At 36.9% G+C, this 20024-nt stretch overlaps 1 protein-coding gene and 2 long non-coding RNA genes across 6 annotated transcripts; 2 read left to right on the top strand and 1 right to left on the bottom strand.

Annotated features, from left to right (window-relative positions):
- Nucleotides 1–1956: 1956 nt before the first annotated feature.
- On the top strand, nt 1957–9712 carry LOC140009655 (uncharacterized). Of its 2 annotated transcripts, XR_011817134.1 has the most exons (6): nt 1957–2511; nt 3388–5803; nt 7637–7685; nt 7782–7870; nt 7965–8330; nt 8832–9712. It is a non-coding gene; the product is annotated as an uncharacterized lncRNA (long non-coding RNA). The 2 variants fall into 2 exon arrangements; XR_011817133.1 differs by having other exon boundaries at nt 1966–5803.
- Nucleotides 9713–11689: 1977 nt separating this feature from the next.
- LOC140009906 (uncharacterized) lies at nt 11690–12798 on the top strand. The gene is made up of 2 exons (XM_072056245.1): nt 11690–12030; nt 12405–12798. Exons 1-2 carry the CDS (start codon nt 11690–11692, stop codon nt 12796–12798), a joined length of 735 nt encoding a protein of 244 aa, XP_071912346.1.
- A 1820-nt stretch (nt 12799–14618) lies between these two features.
- Nucleotides 14619–19432, bottom strand: LOC113695024 (uncharacterized). 3 transcript variants are annotated; one of them, XR_011816530.1, is made up of 4 exons: nt 18649–19074; nt 15452–15478; nt 15259–15351; nt 14619–15075 (listed from the first exon to the last, which is right to left on the bottom strand). It is a non-coding gene; the product is annotated as an uncharacterized lncRNA (long non-coding RNA). The 3 variants fall into 3 exon arrangements; XR_011816529.1 differs by lacking the exon at nt 14619–15075 and adding an exon at nt 19337–19432 and having other exon boundaries at nt 15126–15351; nt 18649–18910; XR_011816528.1 differs by lacking the exon at nt 14619–15075 and having other exon boundaries at nt 15126–15351.
- Between the last annotated feature and the right edge of the window lie 592 nt (nt 19433–20024).

The raw sequence follows: 20024 nt of genomic DNA, 5'->3' as shown, positions 1-20024 counted from the left end.
TTTTGTCCAATTATTTCTACGATTGGATAAGGAAAAGGTTCTAAAATTGTGTAGGGTTTGAAAAATAGTCTGGGCTTAAGAAAGTTTAAAAGCCTTTCATATTCAGGTTTTTCAAAATTTGGGCCAGAGAAAGAACTGGCCAAATGGGATGTTATCTGTGATAACCTTCTTTTTAGCTCTCCCAATTCTGATATTTGTGAGAGAATAGTGCCGCTTTGTAACCCTACAATCCCATGCATTTCTTTGAGTTGTTTTGTCAAGGAATCAATCTGAGCCTTTTGGGACTTAATCTCATCCTCGTAAACCCTGCATTTCTCATCTATTCTTCAAAAATTATTTACCATGCTATCACAATGTCTGCAGAATTGTAAATTTCTACTTTTATCAAATTCTACTGCATCTAAATAACTACTGCTACTTCCAGGAGTTTGAGAAGGTCCTGGTATTTTTGTACTATCCATGCTGGCTTTAGTATCTACATGAAATGTTATGCCAATATTTTTTCTAGCAAATTCTAATGCTTCATGAATATTATGAAAAGCTTTCCAAAGAGGGTTTTGAAAATTTTTGATTTGTTCTACTACTGAAATCCACTTAGAGTAAATTCCAGGTGTCCTTCCTTGTACTACTACATAATATGAAAAACTTTGTTTTGGAAGATTGCTAAAATAAAATGCTAAGATATTTAATATTCTAATTTTTTGTGCTACATTAGTGCTATTCATGTTCCAGAGGTTATTTAAGATATCCTGCTGGATTTCTTCCAGATTACCTTCTTCAGTGCTACGGAAATATACACCGGTACCTTTGGGATACTTTGTCAGTTCCCATTGTCCAAGCTTTACCCTGCTACCTTGTGCCATATTGTTTCTGAAAATCACAGAATTTATGAGAATTGTCGGGATAAAAAACCAGCTAAGCTATTATTACTTCCTTTAATGTGTTCAAATTGTACTTTATACCCATTACCAATTATTCTATCTGTAAAATTTAACCATCTTCTAGTACTACTTCTTTTTTCATTATTAGTATCATAAAACTTTTTTATAGCTTCACAATCTGTTCTAATAGTTATTTCTGGTTTATTTATAATAAAAAGTCTGAAATTATCCAAGGCATATGCTACTACTAATAATTCGGCATCAATGTTACTTATATTACCTTTTTCTCTATAATTACCACTAGCATATCCACAAATTTGTTCTTCTTCTCTTTTGCTATATTTGTGTGGTTTTGCTAATAAGATTGCTCCCCATCCTTTATTACTTCCATCACATTCTATAATTAAATAGTCTGTATCTAATGGTAATCTTAAATCTGGTATTTATTAACAACACTTTTTATTTCTTGTACTAATTTTATATCTTCTTTGTTAAAGAATTTTTGTCCTTTTAAAGATGTTTTACTGTATAATGGTGCTACTAAATTGTTTAAATTTTTAATGAAGGGTCTAGCGTAATTTAGTAATCCTAGAAATTTTTGTAACTTTTTTGTTTCTTCTATTTTATCTGGAAATTCTACAACCTTTTTACAAATGTGTGATTGTAATTTTATTTTACCTTGTCCAATTTATGTTCCTAGAAATTCTATGTTTTTTCTGAAAAACTGAGCTTTCTTTGAGCTCATTACTATACCATGCTTAATGAATTCTGCAAAGACTAATTTTAAATGACTTACATGTTCTTCTTTATTTTTAGAGAATACTAACATATCATCTATATACACAATTACAAGACTATTATATTTTCTAAAAATATCATCCATTTTACTTTGAAATATTGAGAATGTTTGGATAGGCATTTTTTGGCTTATTCCAAAAAATATGTCAAATTGGTGTTTGGATAACAAAGAGTAGACCAGAATAATATACATGTACATTCCATCTCGTATGTTCCAGCATGGACATTATGGTCAAAACCAAATCTAGTTGATGCTTGAAGTGTAGGCCCACGTGGACATATACCTGGCATACCGATTCGGAGTTAACAAGTCTTGACCGACAGGGGCCCTCCACTTCTACTGTGTTTCACTTGCTTACAGTTACATATTTTGTACCGTTGCACCTTCCGTCTGAGTAAAGCAAAGGGAAAGCTGCTCCATCAAAGCCTTCGTCAGAGAACTTATTCGGCTGAGCAGCTCTTTCACTGAGCAATTACTTCATCATCCAACCCATTCAATGACTACATCATAAAGGCCATTGGAAACTATCAGGAAAACTGAGTCTACTGCTACCAAGCGGGCGAAGGAATTGATTCCTCTGCCATGAAGTGATAGCAAATTTCACTTCGCATGCGAGGTTGGGACAGCGTGTTGTTCTATAAATCTGTGAAGCAAAGGTTTCAATCTGCAATTACAGAAGCGCCTCCACGATTGGAGCGTGGTAGTATGTGATTCGGCTCATCTTTCATCGATCGATTGCAAGTTCAGCGCTTTGGAAAGGAAGGAGTTAAGTGCTCTTATATTCCCAGGTTTCCTTGCCCTTGCAATACACCGTTAAGCTGCCATACAACGGTCGGTAATTTCTTTTTTAGACTTGTCTAATTGGTTGGTCAATTTTATCATGTTTGATTTCGGTAGTTCCTTGTTAAAATTTCTCCCATTTCTGTCAAGTTGCTGCGTATTTGATGAATCGCATGAATGTTAAATTAGGGTTCCGTGACTGGCATTCTTCCCAAATATGCGTTTAATTACAGTTGAAGAATCATTAATTGATGTTCACGGTTGTGTAATTTTTTGAAGGGAATTACTTTCTTATCTACCCTGATGCTTCAATTTTTCAAGTCGCCGGTCTAGTTGATCCGGATTGCTGTTTAAAGTTACACTAAGATGTCAAAACAATTTGCCTACGACAGTCATTTTTTAGACTTAGGCATAGAATACAAAACATGCTTTACAGTTAGAAATAGAAAACTTGGTGAAGACGTTCATCAATTGGTTCAACCGTGTGAGTAATTTATGGGCCTCCCTCATTCTTAACATAGTTGTGTAGACACCAAATTTTTACTCGTTTATTTATTTACTATTTTTGTTTTAATTATTTCAAAATTTTATCTTAGATATTTTTTTTAAGCATTTTGGACATTAAATCTTTTAATTTAGTTCATTTTTGCTTATTTGTCTATTAATTTTAAGATTTTTCGAAAAAGAGAGAATTGCTCACAAAAACATATTCTTTAAATTTTTAGATTCAAATTAGGAAGGTTTATTGTTATTTATTTAAGAAAAAGAAAAAAAAAGGGAAACCCGATAGCGGGTTTTGGGCTGTTCTGAAGAAAAAAAAAGAAGGAAAAATGAAGAAAAATGAATGGAAAAGGAAAAAAAAAGATAGTTTCTGCGGATTCTGGCATTTGGCCTATTTTCATTACTGCGTTTTTTGGCTCCGTTAAGATGAGGCAAGTACAGGCCATCTAAGGGCTCCAATTCAAAACCATGATCAATGGCTAGGAGGGGGGCCGGGTGCTGGAATCATTTAGGGCCATCAAGATGAGTTTTGAGGGTTTTAGGGACTTGAGGTTCCCATATAAAAGGCAAAGGGTGACGGCTGACGGCTAGAAAAAACTTCAAGGAAGCTACGGGCTGGCTGGGGAGAAGAGTGAGCTGAGAGAGGGAGGCGCGGCTGAGAAGAGGAAATCTGGATGACGGCTAGGGTTTGAAGGGTGATAAAAAGAGGGAAAGTCGGAGAGCTAGGCAAGAGAAAAAGCAGAGAGAGAAGGACGACTGGACGACTGAGGGAATACTAGAGGTAACGGCTGAAGGCTGAAGAGAGGCTGCGGGGGAGTGAACCAAGAAAGAGAGGAAGGAATCAGAAACCGAGGGCTGAGAGCAGAAGTCTGAGGATGAAGTTGGCGGCTGAAATCTGATATAGAGGAGAGGCACAACAGCGTGAGAGGAATAGGGGCTGAGGTAGGAAAAGCCAAAAAAACGAGAGCTTGAGAGGAGAGCAACAAAGGAGTATCGAGAATCTCATCGTCAAACATTGGCTAAGGTGGTGACGTCGCCGTTGCTGGTGCTGTTTTCTTGCTACCGCCGTTGCGCTTGTCGCTGAGAGTACGGGTTTAAGGCAGTGGAGCAGGTAACTTTCCACCCTTTTTCTTGTTCATTTCCATCGTTAAACAAAACCCAATCTGTTGAAAAGTTGTGAGCCATAAATCTGGTGTTTTGTTTCCTTGTTTCTGCTCTTTGAGATTTTATGGGAAGGGTAGATCTTTATTCGTTGTTAAATTTTGTTAAAGCCTGAATGAATCTGGAAATGTTGCAACCGGATCCTGATTCACAGATTTTCTATACTTTTTGTGTGCACAATCTGATATCGGGCTGTTAAGCTCGTGAAATTGGATGAGGATTTGTTTTGGTTCTTTTTGGTGCAAACTAAGTTTAACACTTGCCAAGTAAGAGGGTCTGAATCCGTGTAGTGGTTAAACCGTTGTTACCTGGCTTGCTTGGAAAAGATTAGACGGTAGTTTGATGTCGGGCTGGTCTGGAAAAACAAATGCTTTGTTGTCTGTAGCGGTCATAACCATAAGGTGTAGTTTTCATTTCCAGATTTGTTCGGCCCTCTTAAATCTTTAGATATTAATTATTGTGCTGAAAAATGAAAAGAAATTTTGTTGATCCTCATATTCCAACCCAAATCCGTTTGGTTGGGGGTTTTTCGTCTGACGAAAGGCGATGGGGATGAAGCCGAGAAAATTGCAGAAATTCTATTTCCAGTTTTGCACGCTTTTCTCTTCCTAAATTTTGTGTTTCAAATCCAAAAGTTTCATGTTGAAAATTGGAGAAGTGTTTGATTAATCTGCTGCCTGGGTTTTTGCGTTCCATGCGGCTGAGATTGGTATATTAAGAATCTGCTGCAACAAGCTCTCGATTCTCAGCTGGTTGCAGCAGCATCTTGGCAGCAGCCCCTCTCTGAGTTGTTTAATTGCCGGGGGTTTGTTCACTTTTTTTGGGTTATGCAGTGGGTAGGGATTGAAGTGGTTCTTTGCAAAGGTTAAAATGTTTTCTTTCCCATTGCTGGTGTCCTACCCTGCTTCACGCATTCCTGTCTTGTTGGCAAGGATGGTGTAGTTTAGATCACTCTCTTGATATCAGCTACTGGTTAGCTCATGCTAAAAGGATACGTAAGAAATCTTGCTGTTTGATTCAAGTTTGAGTTGTTTAATCCTTTGGGTCGTTACTCTGTACAAGCACATTTCGGATGAACGAGCTAAAAATCGCAGATAAAAAGCGTCATCAATGGCCGAAACCTGCTGTTGCAGAAACTTCCTTCGGTTTGCTGAAATTTTTGATCATTTGAACTGCTTATTTGAAATGTTTTTGAGAGGTGATTAACATGGTTTTGAGTGGAGCCGACTCGAAGTTTTGCATGAATTTTGTGTTTGCCGAAAGTTTGCTTGGGGTTTGCTGAAGTTTGTGCATGCTGGCCATAGCAGAAATGGCCGAAGGAATGGTTTCAGTTTTGGCTGAAAATTGCTGACTGCATGCATGCAAATGTATTCCAAAAGTTGCATTTTAACCCCTCAAGCCTCCTTAATGCTGCTAGGACCCCATCAGTTGAATAATTTCATCAATTTGATCCTTGGTAGTTTTTAATTTTACAATTTCATTGCTTGCTTGCTTCAATTGACTACTATGCTTTGTTTCAATTGCACTTAAGTCATGACTTTAGGGGTTTTACGATCAATTGAGCTTTGTATTTGCGCATTTCTTTTAAATTTTCCCAAATAAATTGGTACCTTGACCATTTCTTTTATTTTGGAGGATAAATAAGTGATTTCACTCCATTTAAGGCATCAACTCAAGGGAGGTATAACTTCTTTTATCTTTTTTGTCTCTCTCCTATGTGATCCAACGTGCTAAGTGAGAATTGCATGTCTACTTTGCTTTCCTTGCTTTTCCTTAATTCATTTCATTCATTTCATTTACTTTTGCTTTTATTAAGTCATTCTTTTATTTATGGGGTATGTGTACACCTCTTGGCTTGTAATAGATAGGGCTTGGAGTGCATTTTTATTCCCTTTTCCTCTTCCCCATTTGTTTTAGTTAGCAAATGTAATAGGTTCATTAGCTTGATTGCTTGCTTTTGTTGCTACGTGCTAATTTGCTTTATTAGGCTTTTGCATTTAGTCGAGCATGCTAAGTGTTATGTGCTATGTGTTTATAGGTGATTGGCATGTCTACTTGCTTTCTATAGTCATAGAGGAATGTGATGAATGTGCGTCACCGTGGCTAGTCCATCGCTGGCCATGGTCTTTTCCCTCGAGCTCTAGCTAGTCCAATGCTTGCGAGAGAATTTTAGAAAAGGGCTAGTCCAACGCTAGACCCAATAGGCTGTCCCCTCTCGTTAGTACATACTTGCATGTTTCACTACATTTCATACATTTTTCTTAGTTTTCTAGCATTTGGCATGCTCCTCCAATCCTTTCCCCTGCATTTTAGGTTTTTGCATTCTCATGCTAGTTATAGGGTACATTTGCTTGAGAGTCCCCTTTTCGATAAGGGAAACGAGCGAGTGTAGCTACAAAATAGCCTTAGCACGCTAGTTCTTCCTTCTAATCAAAGGGAAAATTAAAAATCATGAAGTTAGAAGTCATTCCCGTACCCGACTTAATGCACTCCTCTAGGTTCATACACTCTCATTTTATCATATCACTTCCTCACTTTCTTTATCCACATTTTCTTACTACTTATATTTTTCTCACTCCACATGCCATGTTCACATTTCTCTTCTTTCCCTATCACTTATTTATTTTCTACCTCACAAATTGCACCCAATTGTACTTAGATGCATTTACTACTATTATACCATATTTTCATCCACTTGCACACAAACACCTTTATTTTCTCAATTGGCACACATGCACTTTTCTTACATTTGCACACATGCACTTTTCTCACATTTGCACACTTGCACTTACATTTGTGTTTTTATTTTCTTTTGTATTCCTCTTACATTTTCACACTTGCATTCATATTTGGGTCTTCATTTGCATTACCCGTGACCTCTATGAGAGTTTTTCTTATTGGCCATCACAACTCATGTGATTGGGACCAAAAACCTCATACGAGACATTTTAGATTTAGGATTGCATTTTTTTTCATATCCATTAGTTACATCCAACATGCAACACATATTTTGGGTAGAAGAATTAGGAAAAGTGGGGCTAAGTCACGCAACTAGCTTTGGCTAGGGTAAGGGAGTGCCTTAGGCTTTGCCTTTGCCTTCTCCCTTATCAAATGTGACCCCCGATCCCTTTTTTTGGTTACGTAGACCTAAGAGTTCTTTAAAAAGGGTTTGTTTACTTTTCTTTCCAAAAAATCACTTTTTGGGTGACTTGGTACACCCTAACTCTATACCAAGTGGCGACTCCATTTTCCATTCAAAACCCTTTTTGAACTTTGTTTGGCCAAACCGTCGCATTTCACAATCCCACGGCCTTTTATTTTCATTTTCACACACGTTCACATACACACTACTTTCACATACTCAAAAAGTGGGGCGCGACAAGTTGCATTTGGATAGCATTCTAAACTTCGCTTTCGTCTGATGATGAACTTATGGGCATCCTGCTACCCATGCTTTGTGTCAATTTTTTCCCCATAACCACCCACGATGTGCTGATGTATGTGTGATCTACAGGAAGTTTTCATGCCCGCGAGCAATTCATATATTCAGAGTTCAAGCGTCGGTTAGTCTTCCCCCTTGCCGTACCACTATATTTGGCACCAATAGTCTAATCCAAATGTGTAGAACCTTTCTTACTTATTGTTGGATTATGTTACAGAATCCCCTTGCAGCCCCAGTTCTTCTGTCACAGCCCATTCCTCTTGTGCCTCTAACGACTTTCACGAGGCCCTACAAAACTACTTTGACGTAAGATATCATTTTCTATGCCGTTTTATTTCATCTGCTATTGTGCATACAACATATTTATAAAAGACTGATGTGCTTATTGGTTTTTCCATAGATGTCTGACAAAAAATATTGGCTGCCCTGGGAGGAGGATCTTTATGTCCGCACCTACGTAGAGTGGCAGCATAATGGAAAATAGGAGGCAACTCGTAGCACGTTGGCTAACTTCACTGCATTGGCTAACTACTTGACCCCAAGAGTATGGGCTCGGTTGCACTGGAAGCCAATGCCAGTCCAAATACTATCGCATGGTGGAGAAATGGAGGTTGTTCACTCATCTCCGGGGAGATTCTGCCAAACCTGAGACTGGGATAGGGTGGGATGCCGAGCATAAATGCTTCCAAGCTGGAGCTGATCAGTGGGCTTATTTGTACCAGGTAATTTGTACCAGTGGGCTTATCAGTGGGCTTATTTGTACCAGGTAATTTCTGACCATTGTATGCATGTTCCATTGTATTTCCTTAACCATGAAATTGTGCAGTAGTTATAGACTTTCGTTTACATAATTAGTCTTCTCAATTACCTTGGTTACATACATGCCAATTCCTTATGAAAAAGTGAGAATGGAAGAACACATGTTATCTGTCATTAGCTCTTTTTAAAGTAGGGTTTTGAAAGCCATAGTAGGAAAAAGGCTACTATCTATTGGAATTTTGCTACTGCTCTAGTTCTGATAGTATTGCAGAACAGTGCGTCTCTACTAGGGTGAAACAGCTTACTGTCTAATTGTTTCGTTTGAGACTAAAACAAAATGCTCCAATGTAATCATATTGATTATGTGTACAGAATTCAGAGTTGGAAGAATTGGAAACATCTGAATTATTTTTGTTTCTTGTACTTCAATTCCTGTTCTGTCTTATACATTTTGCACTACCCGTTGTACATAGAATGTGCATCTAACTTAGCTTCTTCATACAAATAGATAAACAAGCACTATTTGGAGTTCTAACACCCAAATAGTGCTGATTTGGTGATGCAATGGGATGCGGTTATGGGTGGCAAACACGCCACTGGCAGTCGAGCTCAGTCCTCGGCACAGCCCTCGCCACAATATGTGCCTCCTCGAGTAAGGAGACGTAGGGGGGACAGTAGTGACATCAAGGGGAAAGGGGTGGCTTCCAGCTCTGTTATTGACCCTCCACATCACTTCCTTTCATCAGACGATGAAGACAGCCCTATTCCAAGAAATCCTAGCAAGCGTCCAATTTCCAGTGGTGCTTATAGCTCTGAGAAGGATGGATCTAGAGGTGCGAAGTCTCGACAGTCGGGCTCTGAAAACTACCAAGAAGCGCTTAGCAATTTCAACAGATTTTCTTGTATTGCGGCAAATGAAAAAGAGTCCAGAGAGAAATATTCCATAGCTGCTGCCAAAAAAGCTGTCGAGAGCTTGGGTTTGGAGAAGCGGCTGCATATGTTCTTGTTGAAGGAGTTGCTGGATGAAGAGTTTAGAGCTCTGTTTCTTAGCTTCAGTAGGGATGAGCAGTTAACCTGGATTGAGATGTTCATCATCCCGAAGATGGAGGGGAAGTGAAGTTTCGGTGTTTATTGGCTATCCGTAGTTCTTGTTTACTATTTGTTGAATGACTTTTATAAATTTTCGTTATCGGCTAGTAAGTTCTTGTTTAATGCTATGGCCATTCATGGTTGTCAAAGACCAGATTTTGCTTAGGTTTGCTATGACCCAAAATGCTTGGCTTAGTATTTCGATAAGTGCTATTTATGCTCCCACGGGCAGTCATTTGGTGTAAACTTAGGAATGTTTAACTGTGCAAGTTTGTTAAATATGTTGGTTTGAAAGTGGCATCAACTTGTATGAGTGTTGTTGAACCTGGATTGATTTGCATGTGCTAATTTCATCAATTTAAGGGCTGTTAATTTGGCTTGTTAAGGGCTGTCTTTGTATGCTGTTTTGTATGAGTATTGAATTTGTCAGTTGCTAGGAGACTTACCTTCGAAGAGTACTGGTAAGTAGTTGCATAGAAATTTTTTATTTGGTAAGTAGTTGCATGCTGTTTTTTCTTCTTTTGAGATGGTTAGAACCATAAGTATGTTTTCTTCTGAATTCTTTTGCTTCATTTTGCCTAAGCTTCCTCTTGTTTATTCTTGTATCCATTCTGCTTGCAGAAGTTGTGAGGTACTAGGCTCAGGCCATTAAGCAACTCCTTATGCATTATTGAAGGAGGAGTTGAAATGGAGGAGTAGGCCTCTTCGGATTTGTGTATTACCTGGATTTTAAGCTTGAAAAGGAATTTCTTTATAAAGGATTTGCTGCATTTTCTTAATAGAAAAGTCGACTGCTTTTCATATTACATGCTTCAATTCAATTTTTTGGGACTAAAGTACTACTATGTAGCGCCTAACTCAAGCATTACATGCTAACTCTTTGCCATTTAAGCCTAACTGAAGTACTACAATAGCTCTTCAATGCCAAGTTGGCGACCATCTCGGGCCCTCGAACCTTTTGGGCTAAACTTTTAAAAGCTGAACCTTTTCTGAAAATGAAATATCAAGAAAGAAGACTAGAGTTTACAGGCTGATGTCCTTTAAATTTTTCGCATTCTCAACAACAGGCAACAATCCATAGGCAGATGGTCTATAGGAATGTTAATTTATGGTGTCAATGATCAAGTTGGATTGTGTATCTGCTAGTAAATACTACTGATAATACACAGTGAAAGCCTGTGGTAACTCTTTGCTATTTTACAAACAACAGCCTTTTATCTTGAATATTTCATTGACTCAATCCAATCATGCTCGGGCTACTCTCTGTTTATTCTTTAATTACAGCCTCCATACTTTTATTAATTTAGTGCAAGTTTATGTGTAAGACAGGGGTTTATTCATTACGGTAAAAACTTCATCAGGGGCCCTCAATGAATTGGAATTGGGAGCCTCACGTTCTCCACTATGTGATGCGTCTCCACTTCCCAATTATTTTGCATAACTCATAGGTGACATTCGGTGCAGCCATTATGGAACTGGGACATTTGCATACGTCAAACCAATAGGCATGGAAAGAACAACACAAATCCTGAAAAATTGATTTTATTGCCTCCTCACGTTTTTGAGCAGATGAAGCACATGCTCACTTCCCACCTTATGAAAAAGCTTAGGTGTTGTTTTTGTTTTATTAGATAGAATATTTTTCAAAGCACTTGAGAGTAGCATACTCTCTGGTTCAATAAAAAAAAGAATTGGAAAAAATTGCCTTTATGTGAGATAAACATATGTCTGGATGATTACAGCAACGGGACTTCTAAGGACAATAATGTGTGAAACCCGAATCTTGTGCATATAAAGAGAATAACTCCAACGTACCCGATATGTGTGATCTTTTGATATGAACAAATGAGATATTCTCAAAGTGTTTAAAGTGCACACTGTCAAGAATAGTTCCATTCTTGTAGGTCTTTATGAAGTTTACTCTTATCAAAAGGTGAGCTTTTTTAGATAGCTACTGTTAATTCACGGGGCCTTATACATCTTTAAAAGAGGGGACTTGTAAGAGAATAACTTCACGAGTGAGGGTACAGACAACTCTGATCCCATGTGCATCCCAATTACCTTGGTTGCATCAGTTTTTTTTTCAAATTCATGTCCATTCTCGCCCTTTAGAATCAGGCGAGAATACAGTCCTACCATGCAACAGACATCCACCAACCATCTCTCTTTCACCAGCTTTCCAAAACTTGGTATATCTCTCTTCCACTAGTAAGTCCTTGATTTTTTTCCCTGCTTTCCCATTCACGAAACCGTAAGCAACATTTGTCCTGTTCCTACATGGCAAACTTCATCCCAAACTTCTCAACTTCGTATGGCACCACTTCTGAGAATGATGATGAGGCAATTCTCAATGGTGCAGCAATTTTGCTATTTGCACCTAAAGCTGAACAATATGATGGGCCTCTTATCAAAGTACCCTGCCGAACTGGAGATATGCCTGGTTGGAAGTGGGTGCAAGAGCTAATCCTTGGTCACCCACTTCGCATATTGGAGAATTGTCGAATAACGGTTGACAATTTCATGAGACTTTGTGACATTCTGGTTCAAAATAACTACGTCCCGCAAAATCCACACAAGCATGTGTCTATTGAGGAATCACTGGCTATGACTCTAGTCATGTTGAGCCATAGCACGCGTACCCGAGTAGTGGCGGAGAGATTTCAACACTCCACTGAAACCATACACAGAAATGTAGCGGAAGTGTTGTTGGGACTGTGTAGATTTGCGCAAAGGATTATTCGACCAAGAGAAACAAATGACGTGCATCCAAGAATACGATATAGCACCAAGTATTATCCTTGGTTTAAGGTTAATGTTGGGATACCTCCTCAAACATTTATTTTTTCGAAAAAGCTGGCTATTTCCATGCAAATATTTACATATATTGCTTTCACACTAATAGACGAAACCAAGTCATGCTTATGGTGCTTATATTTACCAAACTACTGCTTTAGAAGTTCGTAATAGCCACTGTCTGATTTTTTAATTGAAGGTTTCACGATTTGCAAATGATACATGTCAATGACCAGTTGATTTACTCGAACAAAATGCAGGATGCTATTGGCGCTATGGATGGCACTCATATCCCTGCTTCGGTGCCCACAAATGAGCAAATGGCCTACACTAATAGACATGGGATCCAATCTCAGAACGTTTTAGCTGTATGTGACCATGACATGCACTTTGTGTATGTCTATGCCGGATGGGAGGGAAGCGCACACGATGCTCGGGTCTTTGATAGTGCACTGAAAATGCACACTGACTTCCCAATTCCACCCCCAGGTTCGACAGCTTGTGTTTATTTCTGGTTGGGCCGAACAAACATGGACCTACGTGTGTTTGCTGTCCATACAGTACTTATAAGTGGCATCCTGCAGAAGCCTTAACTGCTCCCTAATTTATTATTGTGCATTGAATAAATTCTTATACGTGCTTCCAGTAATAGGTGGAAAGGAAAAATGAATGGCTAATAGAATAAGGAATACAAACCCGTCTTCTTGTAGTAGTACCTCTTCCTTTTTAGACTGCAGACCGTAGTGCTTGTTCTCATATCAAACTAAAATGGAATAACAGGTCTCAGTTTTCGTATGGCTAGTGGCAGGTTTTTTTAAGTTTACAATGTAGAAAGAGTTGACCTTTGAGTTTCTGCACAGGGTTGCTACCAAGCGAAACAGATTCTCAAATATGTGAAGCATAGTAATATTTTTTCAAAGAGTCGTACCCGTGTCCTATCCTTGTCAGCCACAAAAATAGATATCCAAAGTATTCCACTTCCATTTCTTTCTTAAGCCTCAGCACATTTCCAGGTTGCAAAAAAAGTGCAAGCTAGTAGTAATTGAATGAAGTACAAAACTACTAAACAAAGAAATCTTTTGATCAAGTGTCAGGAAATCAAAACATTGCTGCATATCAGTTTAAGCATACCAAATACTTATTCAGGCATCCTATGATACTTCATACTATTTTCTTCTCTATGCTTAACATGTTCCTGGAGTGAAAGGCACCAAGTTAAATACAGCTTATATCCCCAAAATTTATTGTATGATCTCCTCAACCTCTTTCTGGATTAAGATTTCAAAGATCTCTTAAAAATCTACAATTTGCTCATAGAACTCCATTTACATGTTCCATTAATAGGAGAAAGAGCATGCTAGTTATGCACATTGCTTCCACAACAAGTGAGAACCTTGAATCCATAACCAGTCATTTCTTCCCAATGTTCAGGTACAAGAACATAAACAATGACAACATAACACCTCAAAAATGGCCTCTAAACATATGTTCTATGAATATGCCACTTCTTCATATGCTTTCATGTAAATCCCACAAATTTGAGCCCCCTATGTTTCAAAAAACCACAATATTCCACTCAAAGATAACAAACTAAATATAAGATATCAATGGAGAGGCTTACTACCAATTGCACACACTCAAACTGCACATTGGAATTCAATCAATCCTTCTGTGCACATGGAAAATCTTCACTTCTTGAAACTAAGTTAATGTTGGACAAAGTTGTTGCAATTTGCAAGTACTATTTCTTTGCCATTTGTTAAGGACAAAAGTCAGAAAATTTTTATTTTCCAAACTTAACTCTCCATTTAGGCAACACCTATGGTGCTTTACAGTTGATGCCGTGAAGGGAGGGAGAGACATGAACAAAATGCACTGGCATAACCATTAAGGAAATATACTTATTGATAAAGTTGTGGAAGCAATCACAACAGTGATTTGCCTCATGAACTATCACATTGAAACTTGAGTTAGCTATACAAGATAATATGAAAATTTTCTCAAGAAATGGTCCTCATATCACAAAATTTGACAAACTTGGAGATGCAAAAGGTGAAGTCTCTTAGTGGTAACTTTTTATCTGCAATAAATAAGTTTTACAAAGGCCTCGTTCTTGTTTGCTTTACATTTTGCTAAACTTGATTATGGAAAGTGATTATAGAGAATAATTAAAATCAACAAAATCCACTCTTTGTTAGATTATGGATTTTAGCTTTTTTGGCTACTAAAGGATCTACAATCTAAATAGAAAGGAAAATGAGAACATCCAAAAAACTGATTATCAAAAATCAGAATTTATAATCTGCTAAAATAACCAACTGAGAACAAGCCAAAACCTATAAATTAGCAATCTATGGCCATTTATTAAGAATTAGTTTTTTATATTCCAACTTTTCCTGGAATCTATAGTACATGATGTAGTATGCATCTGAGAGAATTTCCTTTCAGGATTAAATTGGTGCCTTTGCATGATGGGAAGGTATCTGTTGTTATGAGATATTCCAAATATTTGCTAACAAGTTCAGAGAATAAGAAATCTGAAAAGATTAAGCACCCCCAACTCGTTAATGAGCACAACTTTAGTTTCACAAAGTTGTCTTGGTCTTGAACATCTTCAGACATATGCCTATTCTCTACAGACATCTTTCTGGCATTCCTTCCCTATTCCTGTGAATGATTTCTTTTTTTTTTTTTCTTTTCTGTTAATTGCTCCTCTTGGGAATGGGATTTTTTCCTCTCTGTCAACTCAGTTGGCTTAAACGAAAAAAGTCCAATGTATTTGATAAATGTGCTCTCATCCTATGTCTTCTACTCAGATGAGCTGCAGTATTGCACCAATTGAGAAGTTTCACGGTGAACTGTTACAATCCCTGAAAGAAGAATTTAAATTGCATACTACACATTTCCTCTCTTTCAAGCATTAAAAAGGACTTCCTCATGTCTTGACAAATTTTATTAGTTCCCTGGAAGCCCATCATTGTTCTGGAACTATAGAGCATGTGTAAAACTTACAAAACCCATAATCGAATAATGGAAGGATAAAAGTGCCATACCTCATGAGAACGTTTATAAGGTTTCAGGCGATAATAGATGTAGCCATAGTATATGGTTTGCCCAGCAACAATCAATGTTGTAAATGTATATAACTACACAAACCAAAAGATTATGTGGTGGTCATATATATTATCCTACAGAGGACTATAGATTTACAGAAAAATAGGGGGAAAGCTTAGAGATCAATCTTACCATTGCCATGTAGTATTGTTTTGGAAGCTGTAAAACCAACAAATGGAGTTACTATTAGTTTTTATTAGCCATCGAGCTCCCATTCACAGAACCAACTAAAATAAACAAGTCAAATTCTCATAGTGTTGAGCTCCATGCCATTGTAGATTAAAAAAAAAAAAGATATCTTTTCAGGTAACAAGTAGTGTGGAATTGAATTTTTTCAAGATCAAACGAGCCTTCTTTTTAAGATTAAATACCTACCACTAATTTAGATAAACATACTAGTTCGCAGAGTTGAATTTATTTTCAAAATTGACCTAGCATATAATCACAACCTTTCTATGTTTTCAGATTAAAATGGATCTTATCACCCTGTCAATTCCTTTACTTTAACATAGGTTCATGCAATGCTCTTTACTATAAGTGTGCTGTATGTATCTTGTGTTACAGGCCAAAAGCAACAACAATCATATAGTTTCTTCTTTCAATAAAAGCAATGGTTATCACCACCCAATTTTGCATCTCAACTTAATATATTCAAGCTTTTAAAGTAAAGAAGAGACAGAAATTTCAGAAGATGAATCATCTGTAGCAGAAGAAATTCAGTTACTTTCTCTTCTCAATGAAACTATGCATCATAAGGTTGTAAAACAGAAAAGTTTCGAATCAGACAAAACATTCAATAGAACATGAAATGATTGAACTGAATACATTACAATGTTCATCACATCTGATCTGTTTCTGGTTTTTTTTTTTTTTTGTCATTTGGAAGCCACCTTCTCATTCAAGTTAGTCCAGTCTTGAAGTAACACATTTAATTAAAGATCACACCCAGTATACTCCATATTCCATAAATTAGATTTAGATTCTTCAGTAGAAAAATTTTTTATCAAAAACTTTGAAATCTTCAATGCCACTAACCCACATATCCAGGTTTCTTCATCAATGAACTAAAGTTGACTCTGGTTCAGGTACTAAAGTTGAAGTCTTAGACAGCTCTTAGTCAAGGATGAACCTTCACTCTGATTTTAATATGATATATCTCGCCTCACCACTTAGGAATTGAGATCCTAGATTTAGATATACTAGAACATATCCACAGCATGGCACATTGTCTGTAAAACTGAAGCATCAAGAGCTATAACATGCTAAATTCTCTTGCACGTGGTTAACTATTACTATCCTTGAGGATGACAGAAAATCACCTAATGATTTAATTCTCTTTGCTCAAAATTTCCTCTATCTTTTTAATTTTCTTTATGATTTTTAAGAATTTCGTACTTTAGGAGAAAATCGTCTAAAGGACATAAAAAGGAATTGTTTACCTTATTTATATTTCATGTTATCTAACTAAAGCAGTTCCAAATTTGAGATACAAGTGGCCATTATTAGCAAAAAACCATAAAGAAAAGGAACAAGACCTTTCATAAGTGAAAATATCTCTTGTTTCACAAAATGACAAGTAAAAATTTCAATGCCTAGAGAGGGGGGGGGGGGGGGTCTTAATACCTTTGTAATATTAGCAACTCTGTAGTTGATCTTAAGTTGTTTCTTTCAGCTCTAGCTGCTCTAAGAGGGATGGAGTAGCCATCGCAATTTAAGGAGGAAAAGATAAATGGCATATTAGTTTTGCTGTTAGAAGAATGCCTTACAGTAGCAGGTTCCAGTATGCAGCCAAAGAGGTTCAATAGATCTCTACCCAAAGTTAAAAGGACATTTCAGTGATCAAACATATATTTACATGTATTCTGTTATAAGACCAAGAAGAAAAAAAGCATATTGTAATCAGGAGACAAACTTATTAAAACAACAATCAATGAGATTACTTCCTTTACTTTTGAACAGTTTAAGATTCTAAACTAGCTATCATTAAAACTGGTTGAAGCAAAACGAAAGAGACTGAATACCAGGCAAGAAGGAGTTTATGTTTGTAATGAACTTGAACAGATTAAGGAAATCTGTGAAATGTTTAGAAATGTTAGACATACTGCTGATATCTCCCACTCAACTGCCCAGAAAAGATAATAATACAGAAAAGGCTGATGAACTAATTGAATAGCTGATAACTCTCACTCAAATGTTTATCAACCATAACACAGAATCATCTACAGAATATGGATGGAGTTACTTTTGAGACCTTCCACATCCTCTGCATCCTGGTTATGAGCCATTAACAAACTTCATTTATAATACTCAAAAAATCAAGATTACAAAACTCATTAAGCTAAAGCCGCCTCAAGTCAATCTGTATGACCATCCGAAAGGCCTATAAACTGTAAACAAAAACTAGTTTTTGACTAACAAAAATCAACGAATATGATGATATCAGTTCTCACAAGAACTTAATAAGACATTAAGACAAACATGATCAGCAATGTATTTCTTGATACTGTGCCAGATAATTCTCCGAAATTAGTCCTGATTCTTTTACACTCTGCCATCTAAAAAATGGTAAAACAAGAAGTTGAAATTCTTCAGTTATTTTGAAACTAACACAAAGTTTGACCAAATACAACTTAAACAAAGTTTTGTATCACATGCTATCAAAAGAGAGTGCTACTTATTGAAAGTAATACTTTTTTGGACCAAAATCCGGATGGTCAGCTTTTAAAAACTTATCAATTAATTGCCTAGAAATTTCATTTAAATGGAAGGGATCCCCAGCCCTCCTTTGGTATAAAGTAAACTTAGTGACTTGCATTGAATTTTAACTACATCTAGATCAATTGCAATACGTTAAAAAAACCCTGTAAGAATTTCTTAGCCGAGTCCAAATTCTGTAAGCCAAGATTCGGAATGCCCATGAATTGGTCCTCCAAGTGTAATGTTCCAATTTTCATCCAACAAACTTATGATCAAATATGTATCATGAATTGACCACAACGTCCAAATAGGCCCACAAACTACAACAGAAAATGTATATCAAACATTCAACAGAGAAGAAATAAAAGGAAATCAAGGGGGGACCCATATACACTGTAAGCAATATAACTCTTTTGAACCCACAGCTGAAATCAGAAGCAGGTCTTGGCTTCTGATTAAATCTTCTGAAAATCAGAAGCCAATTGAGAACAAACCCAGCATGAAGCTCTGTAGTATTATTCTATGATTTTTGGTTAAATTTGATCCTAAGTTTCTAGTAACCTTGAACAAAATTTACAAAATAAAGCCAAAAAAAAAAAAAAACAGAAACAGATGCGTTAGGTAATGCATACCCTACTACCCATGTGATGAGGAAAGCAAGAGATAGGCCTTCAGCAGATTTTTGCTTGTAGTTTGTGATGATCTGAGGGATTTCAGCAACAGCCCAACTCATTAAACTTATCAATCCCAATATGAATGAAACCCAATCCTTTGTGCTGCAAAGGCAATATTCCATGTACTTGGCTGCCCATTCCGCGCAACGCTCCTCCACTGAACACATGGCCGCAGGAGAACTTCCCCAGATTCCCATTGAGCCCAATGAACTGAACTAATCTACAAAACCATATTTTAATACACATCCATTATTATGAGGCTATATGGTAACAAATTTATGGCTGACACAAAACTGATTGGAAGCCAGTCTGACAACTAGATACATGCGAATTCATGCAATGAAAGGAAACTTTGAAAAGAAATACAAGATGAATAAAGGGAAACCCAAGATTTCGTTTCTTTTCCTCTAAATAAGTAATGAATGGTTGTAGAAATTATGCTTATCATGATATGGTAATGGGCGCATGTGACAGGAGGGAATACTGTGAATCTCAAGAATTTTTTTTCTTTTTGGGGATTTTCAAGAAAGACAAATTAAAATGAAACGGAACAATGTAAGACAAAACCCCAGTAATTATTCAGTGAAGTTGACAGCGGAAATCTTGGGATTCCAAAATTGCATTTTGGGCATATGAGAGAACTTACATGCAGGAGAAAGAGGAAGCAATTGTTGGAAAGAACATAAAGCAGTCATGCAAAGCATGCCACTGATGCAAGTTTTATGTTCAGACGTCAGAGTGCGAGTTTAAAGGGAGGAAGCTGCTAGGGCCGGGCCCAACAAGTTCCATTTCAAACAACCAGTGTTCACCAAATGACCATTTTGCTCTGAAATGGATGGGTGAGGCCGGATCCAGCTTAAAGGAGTTAGGACTATGGGTAGGCAGACAACAACCTCTTGTTGAGGGCTTTTCATTTTTCATTTGAATGAAAAGTAAATTTCATTAATGAGATTGCTAAAAAATTATTTAGCATGATTTGATTCATATCACGGACTAATGGCATGTTAAATATGCATTAAAAATAACAGCAATTTAACAAATACACTGGATTTAAAAGAAATTATGAATATATCTTAAAAACATAAGAAATTCAAATCTCTTCTAATAAGTGTATGTTAATTTTGCGAGATTTGCTAATCAACTATTTAACTCTAAGAATGATTGAAATCCATCAAGATAGACCTAAGATGCAAAAAAAATTCCAGATCTGAATTTAATTAAATAAGAAAAAATACTACACAAAAATTTCACTAGAAATTCCTAGGAAAGCAAAAATTTCTCACTAGAAATAAGAGAAATAGAGGTCTCTCACTAAAAAATCTTACGAGAGACTT

The sequence above is a fragment of the Coffea arabica genome, chromosome 6e, assembly GCF_036785885.1.
Source record: "Coffea arabica cultivar ET-39 chromosome 6e, Coffea Arabica ET-39 HiFi, whole genome shotgun sequence".
Lineage (NCBI taxonomy): Eukaryota > Viridiplantae > Streptophyta > Magnoliopsida > Gentianales > Rubiaceae > Coffea > Coffea arabica.
Note: the sequence above shows the minus strand (reverse complement) of the source record. Positions and strands in the feature narration are given on the sequence as shown.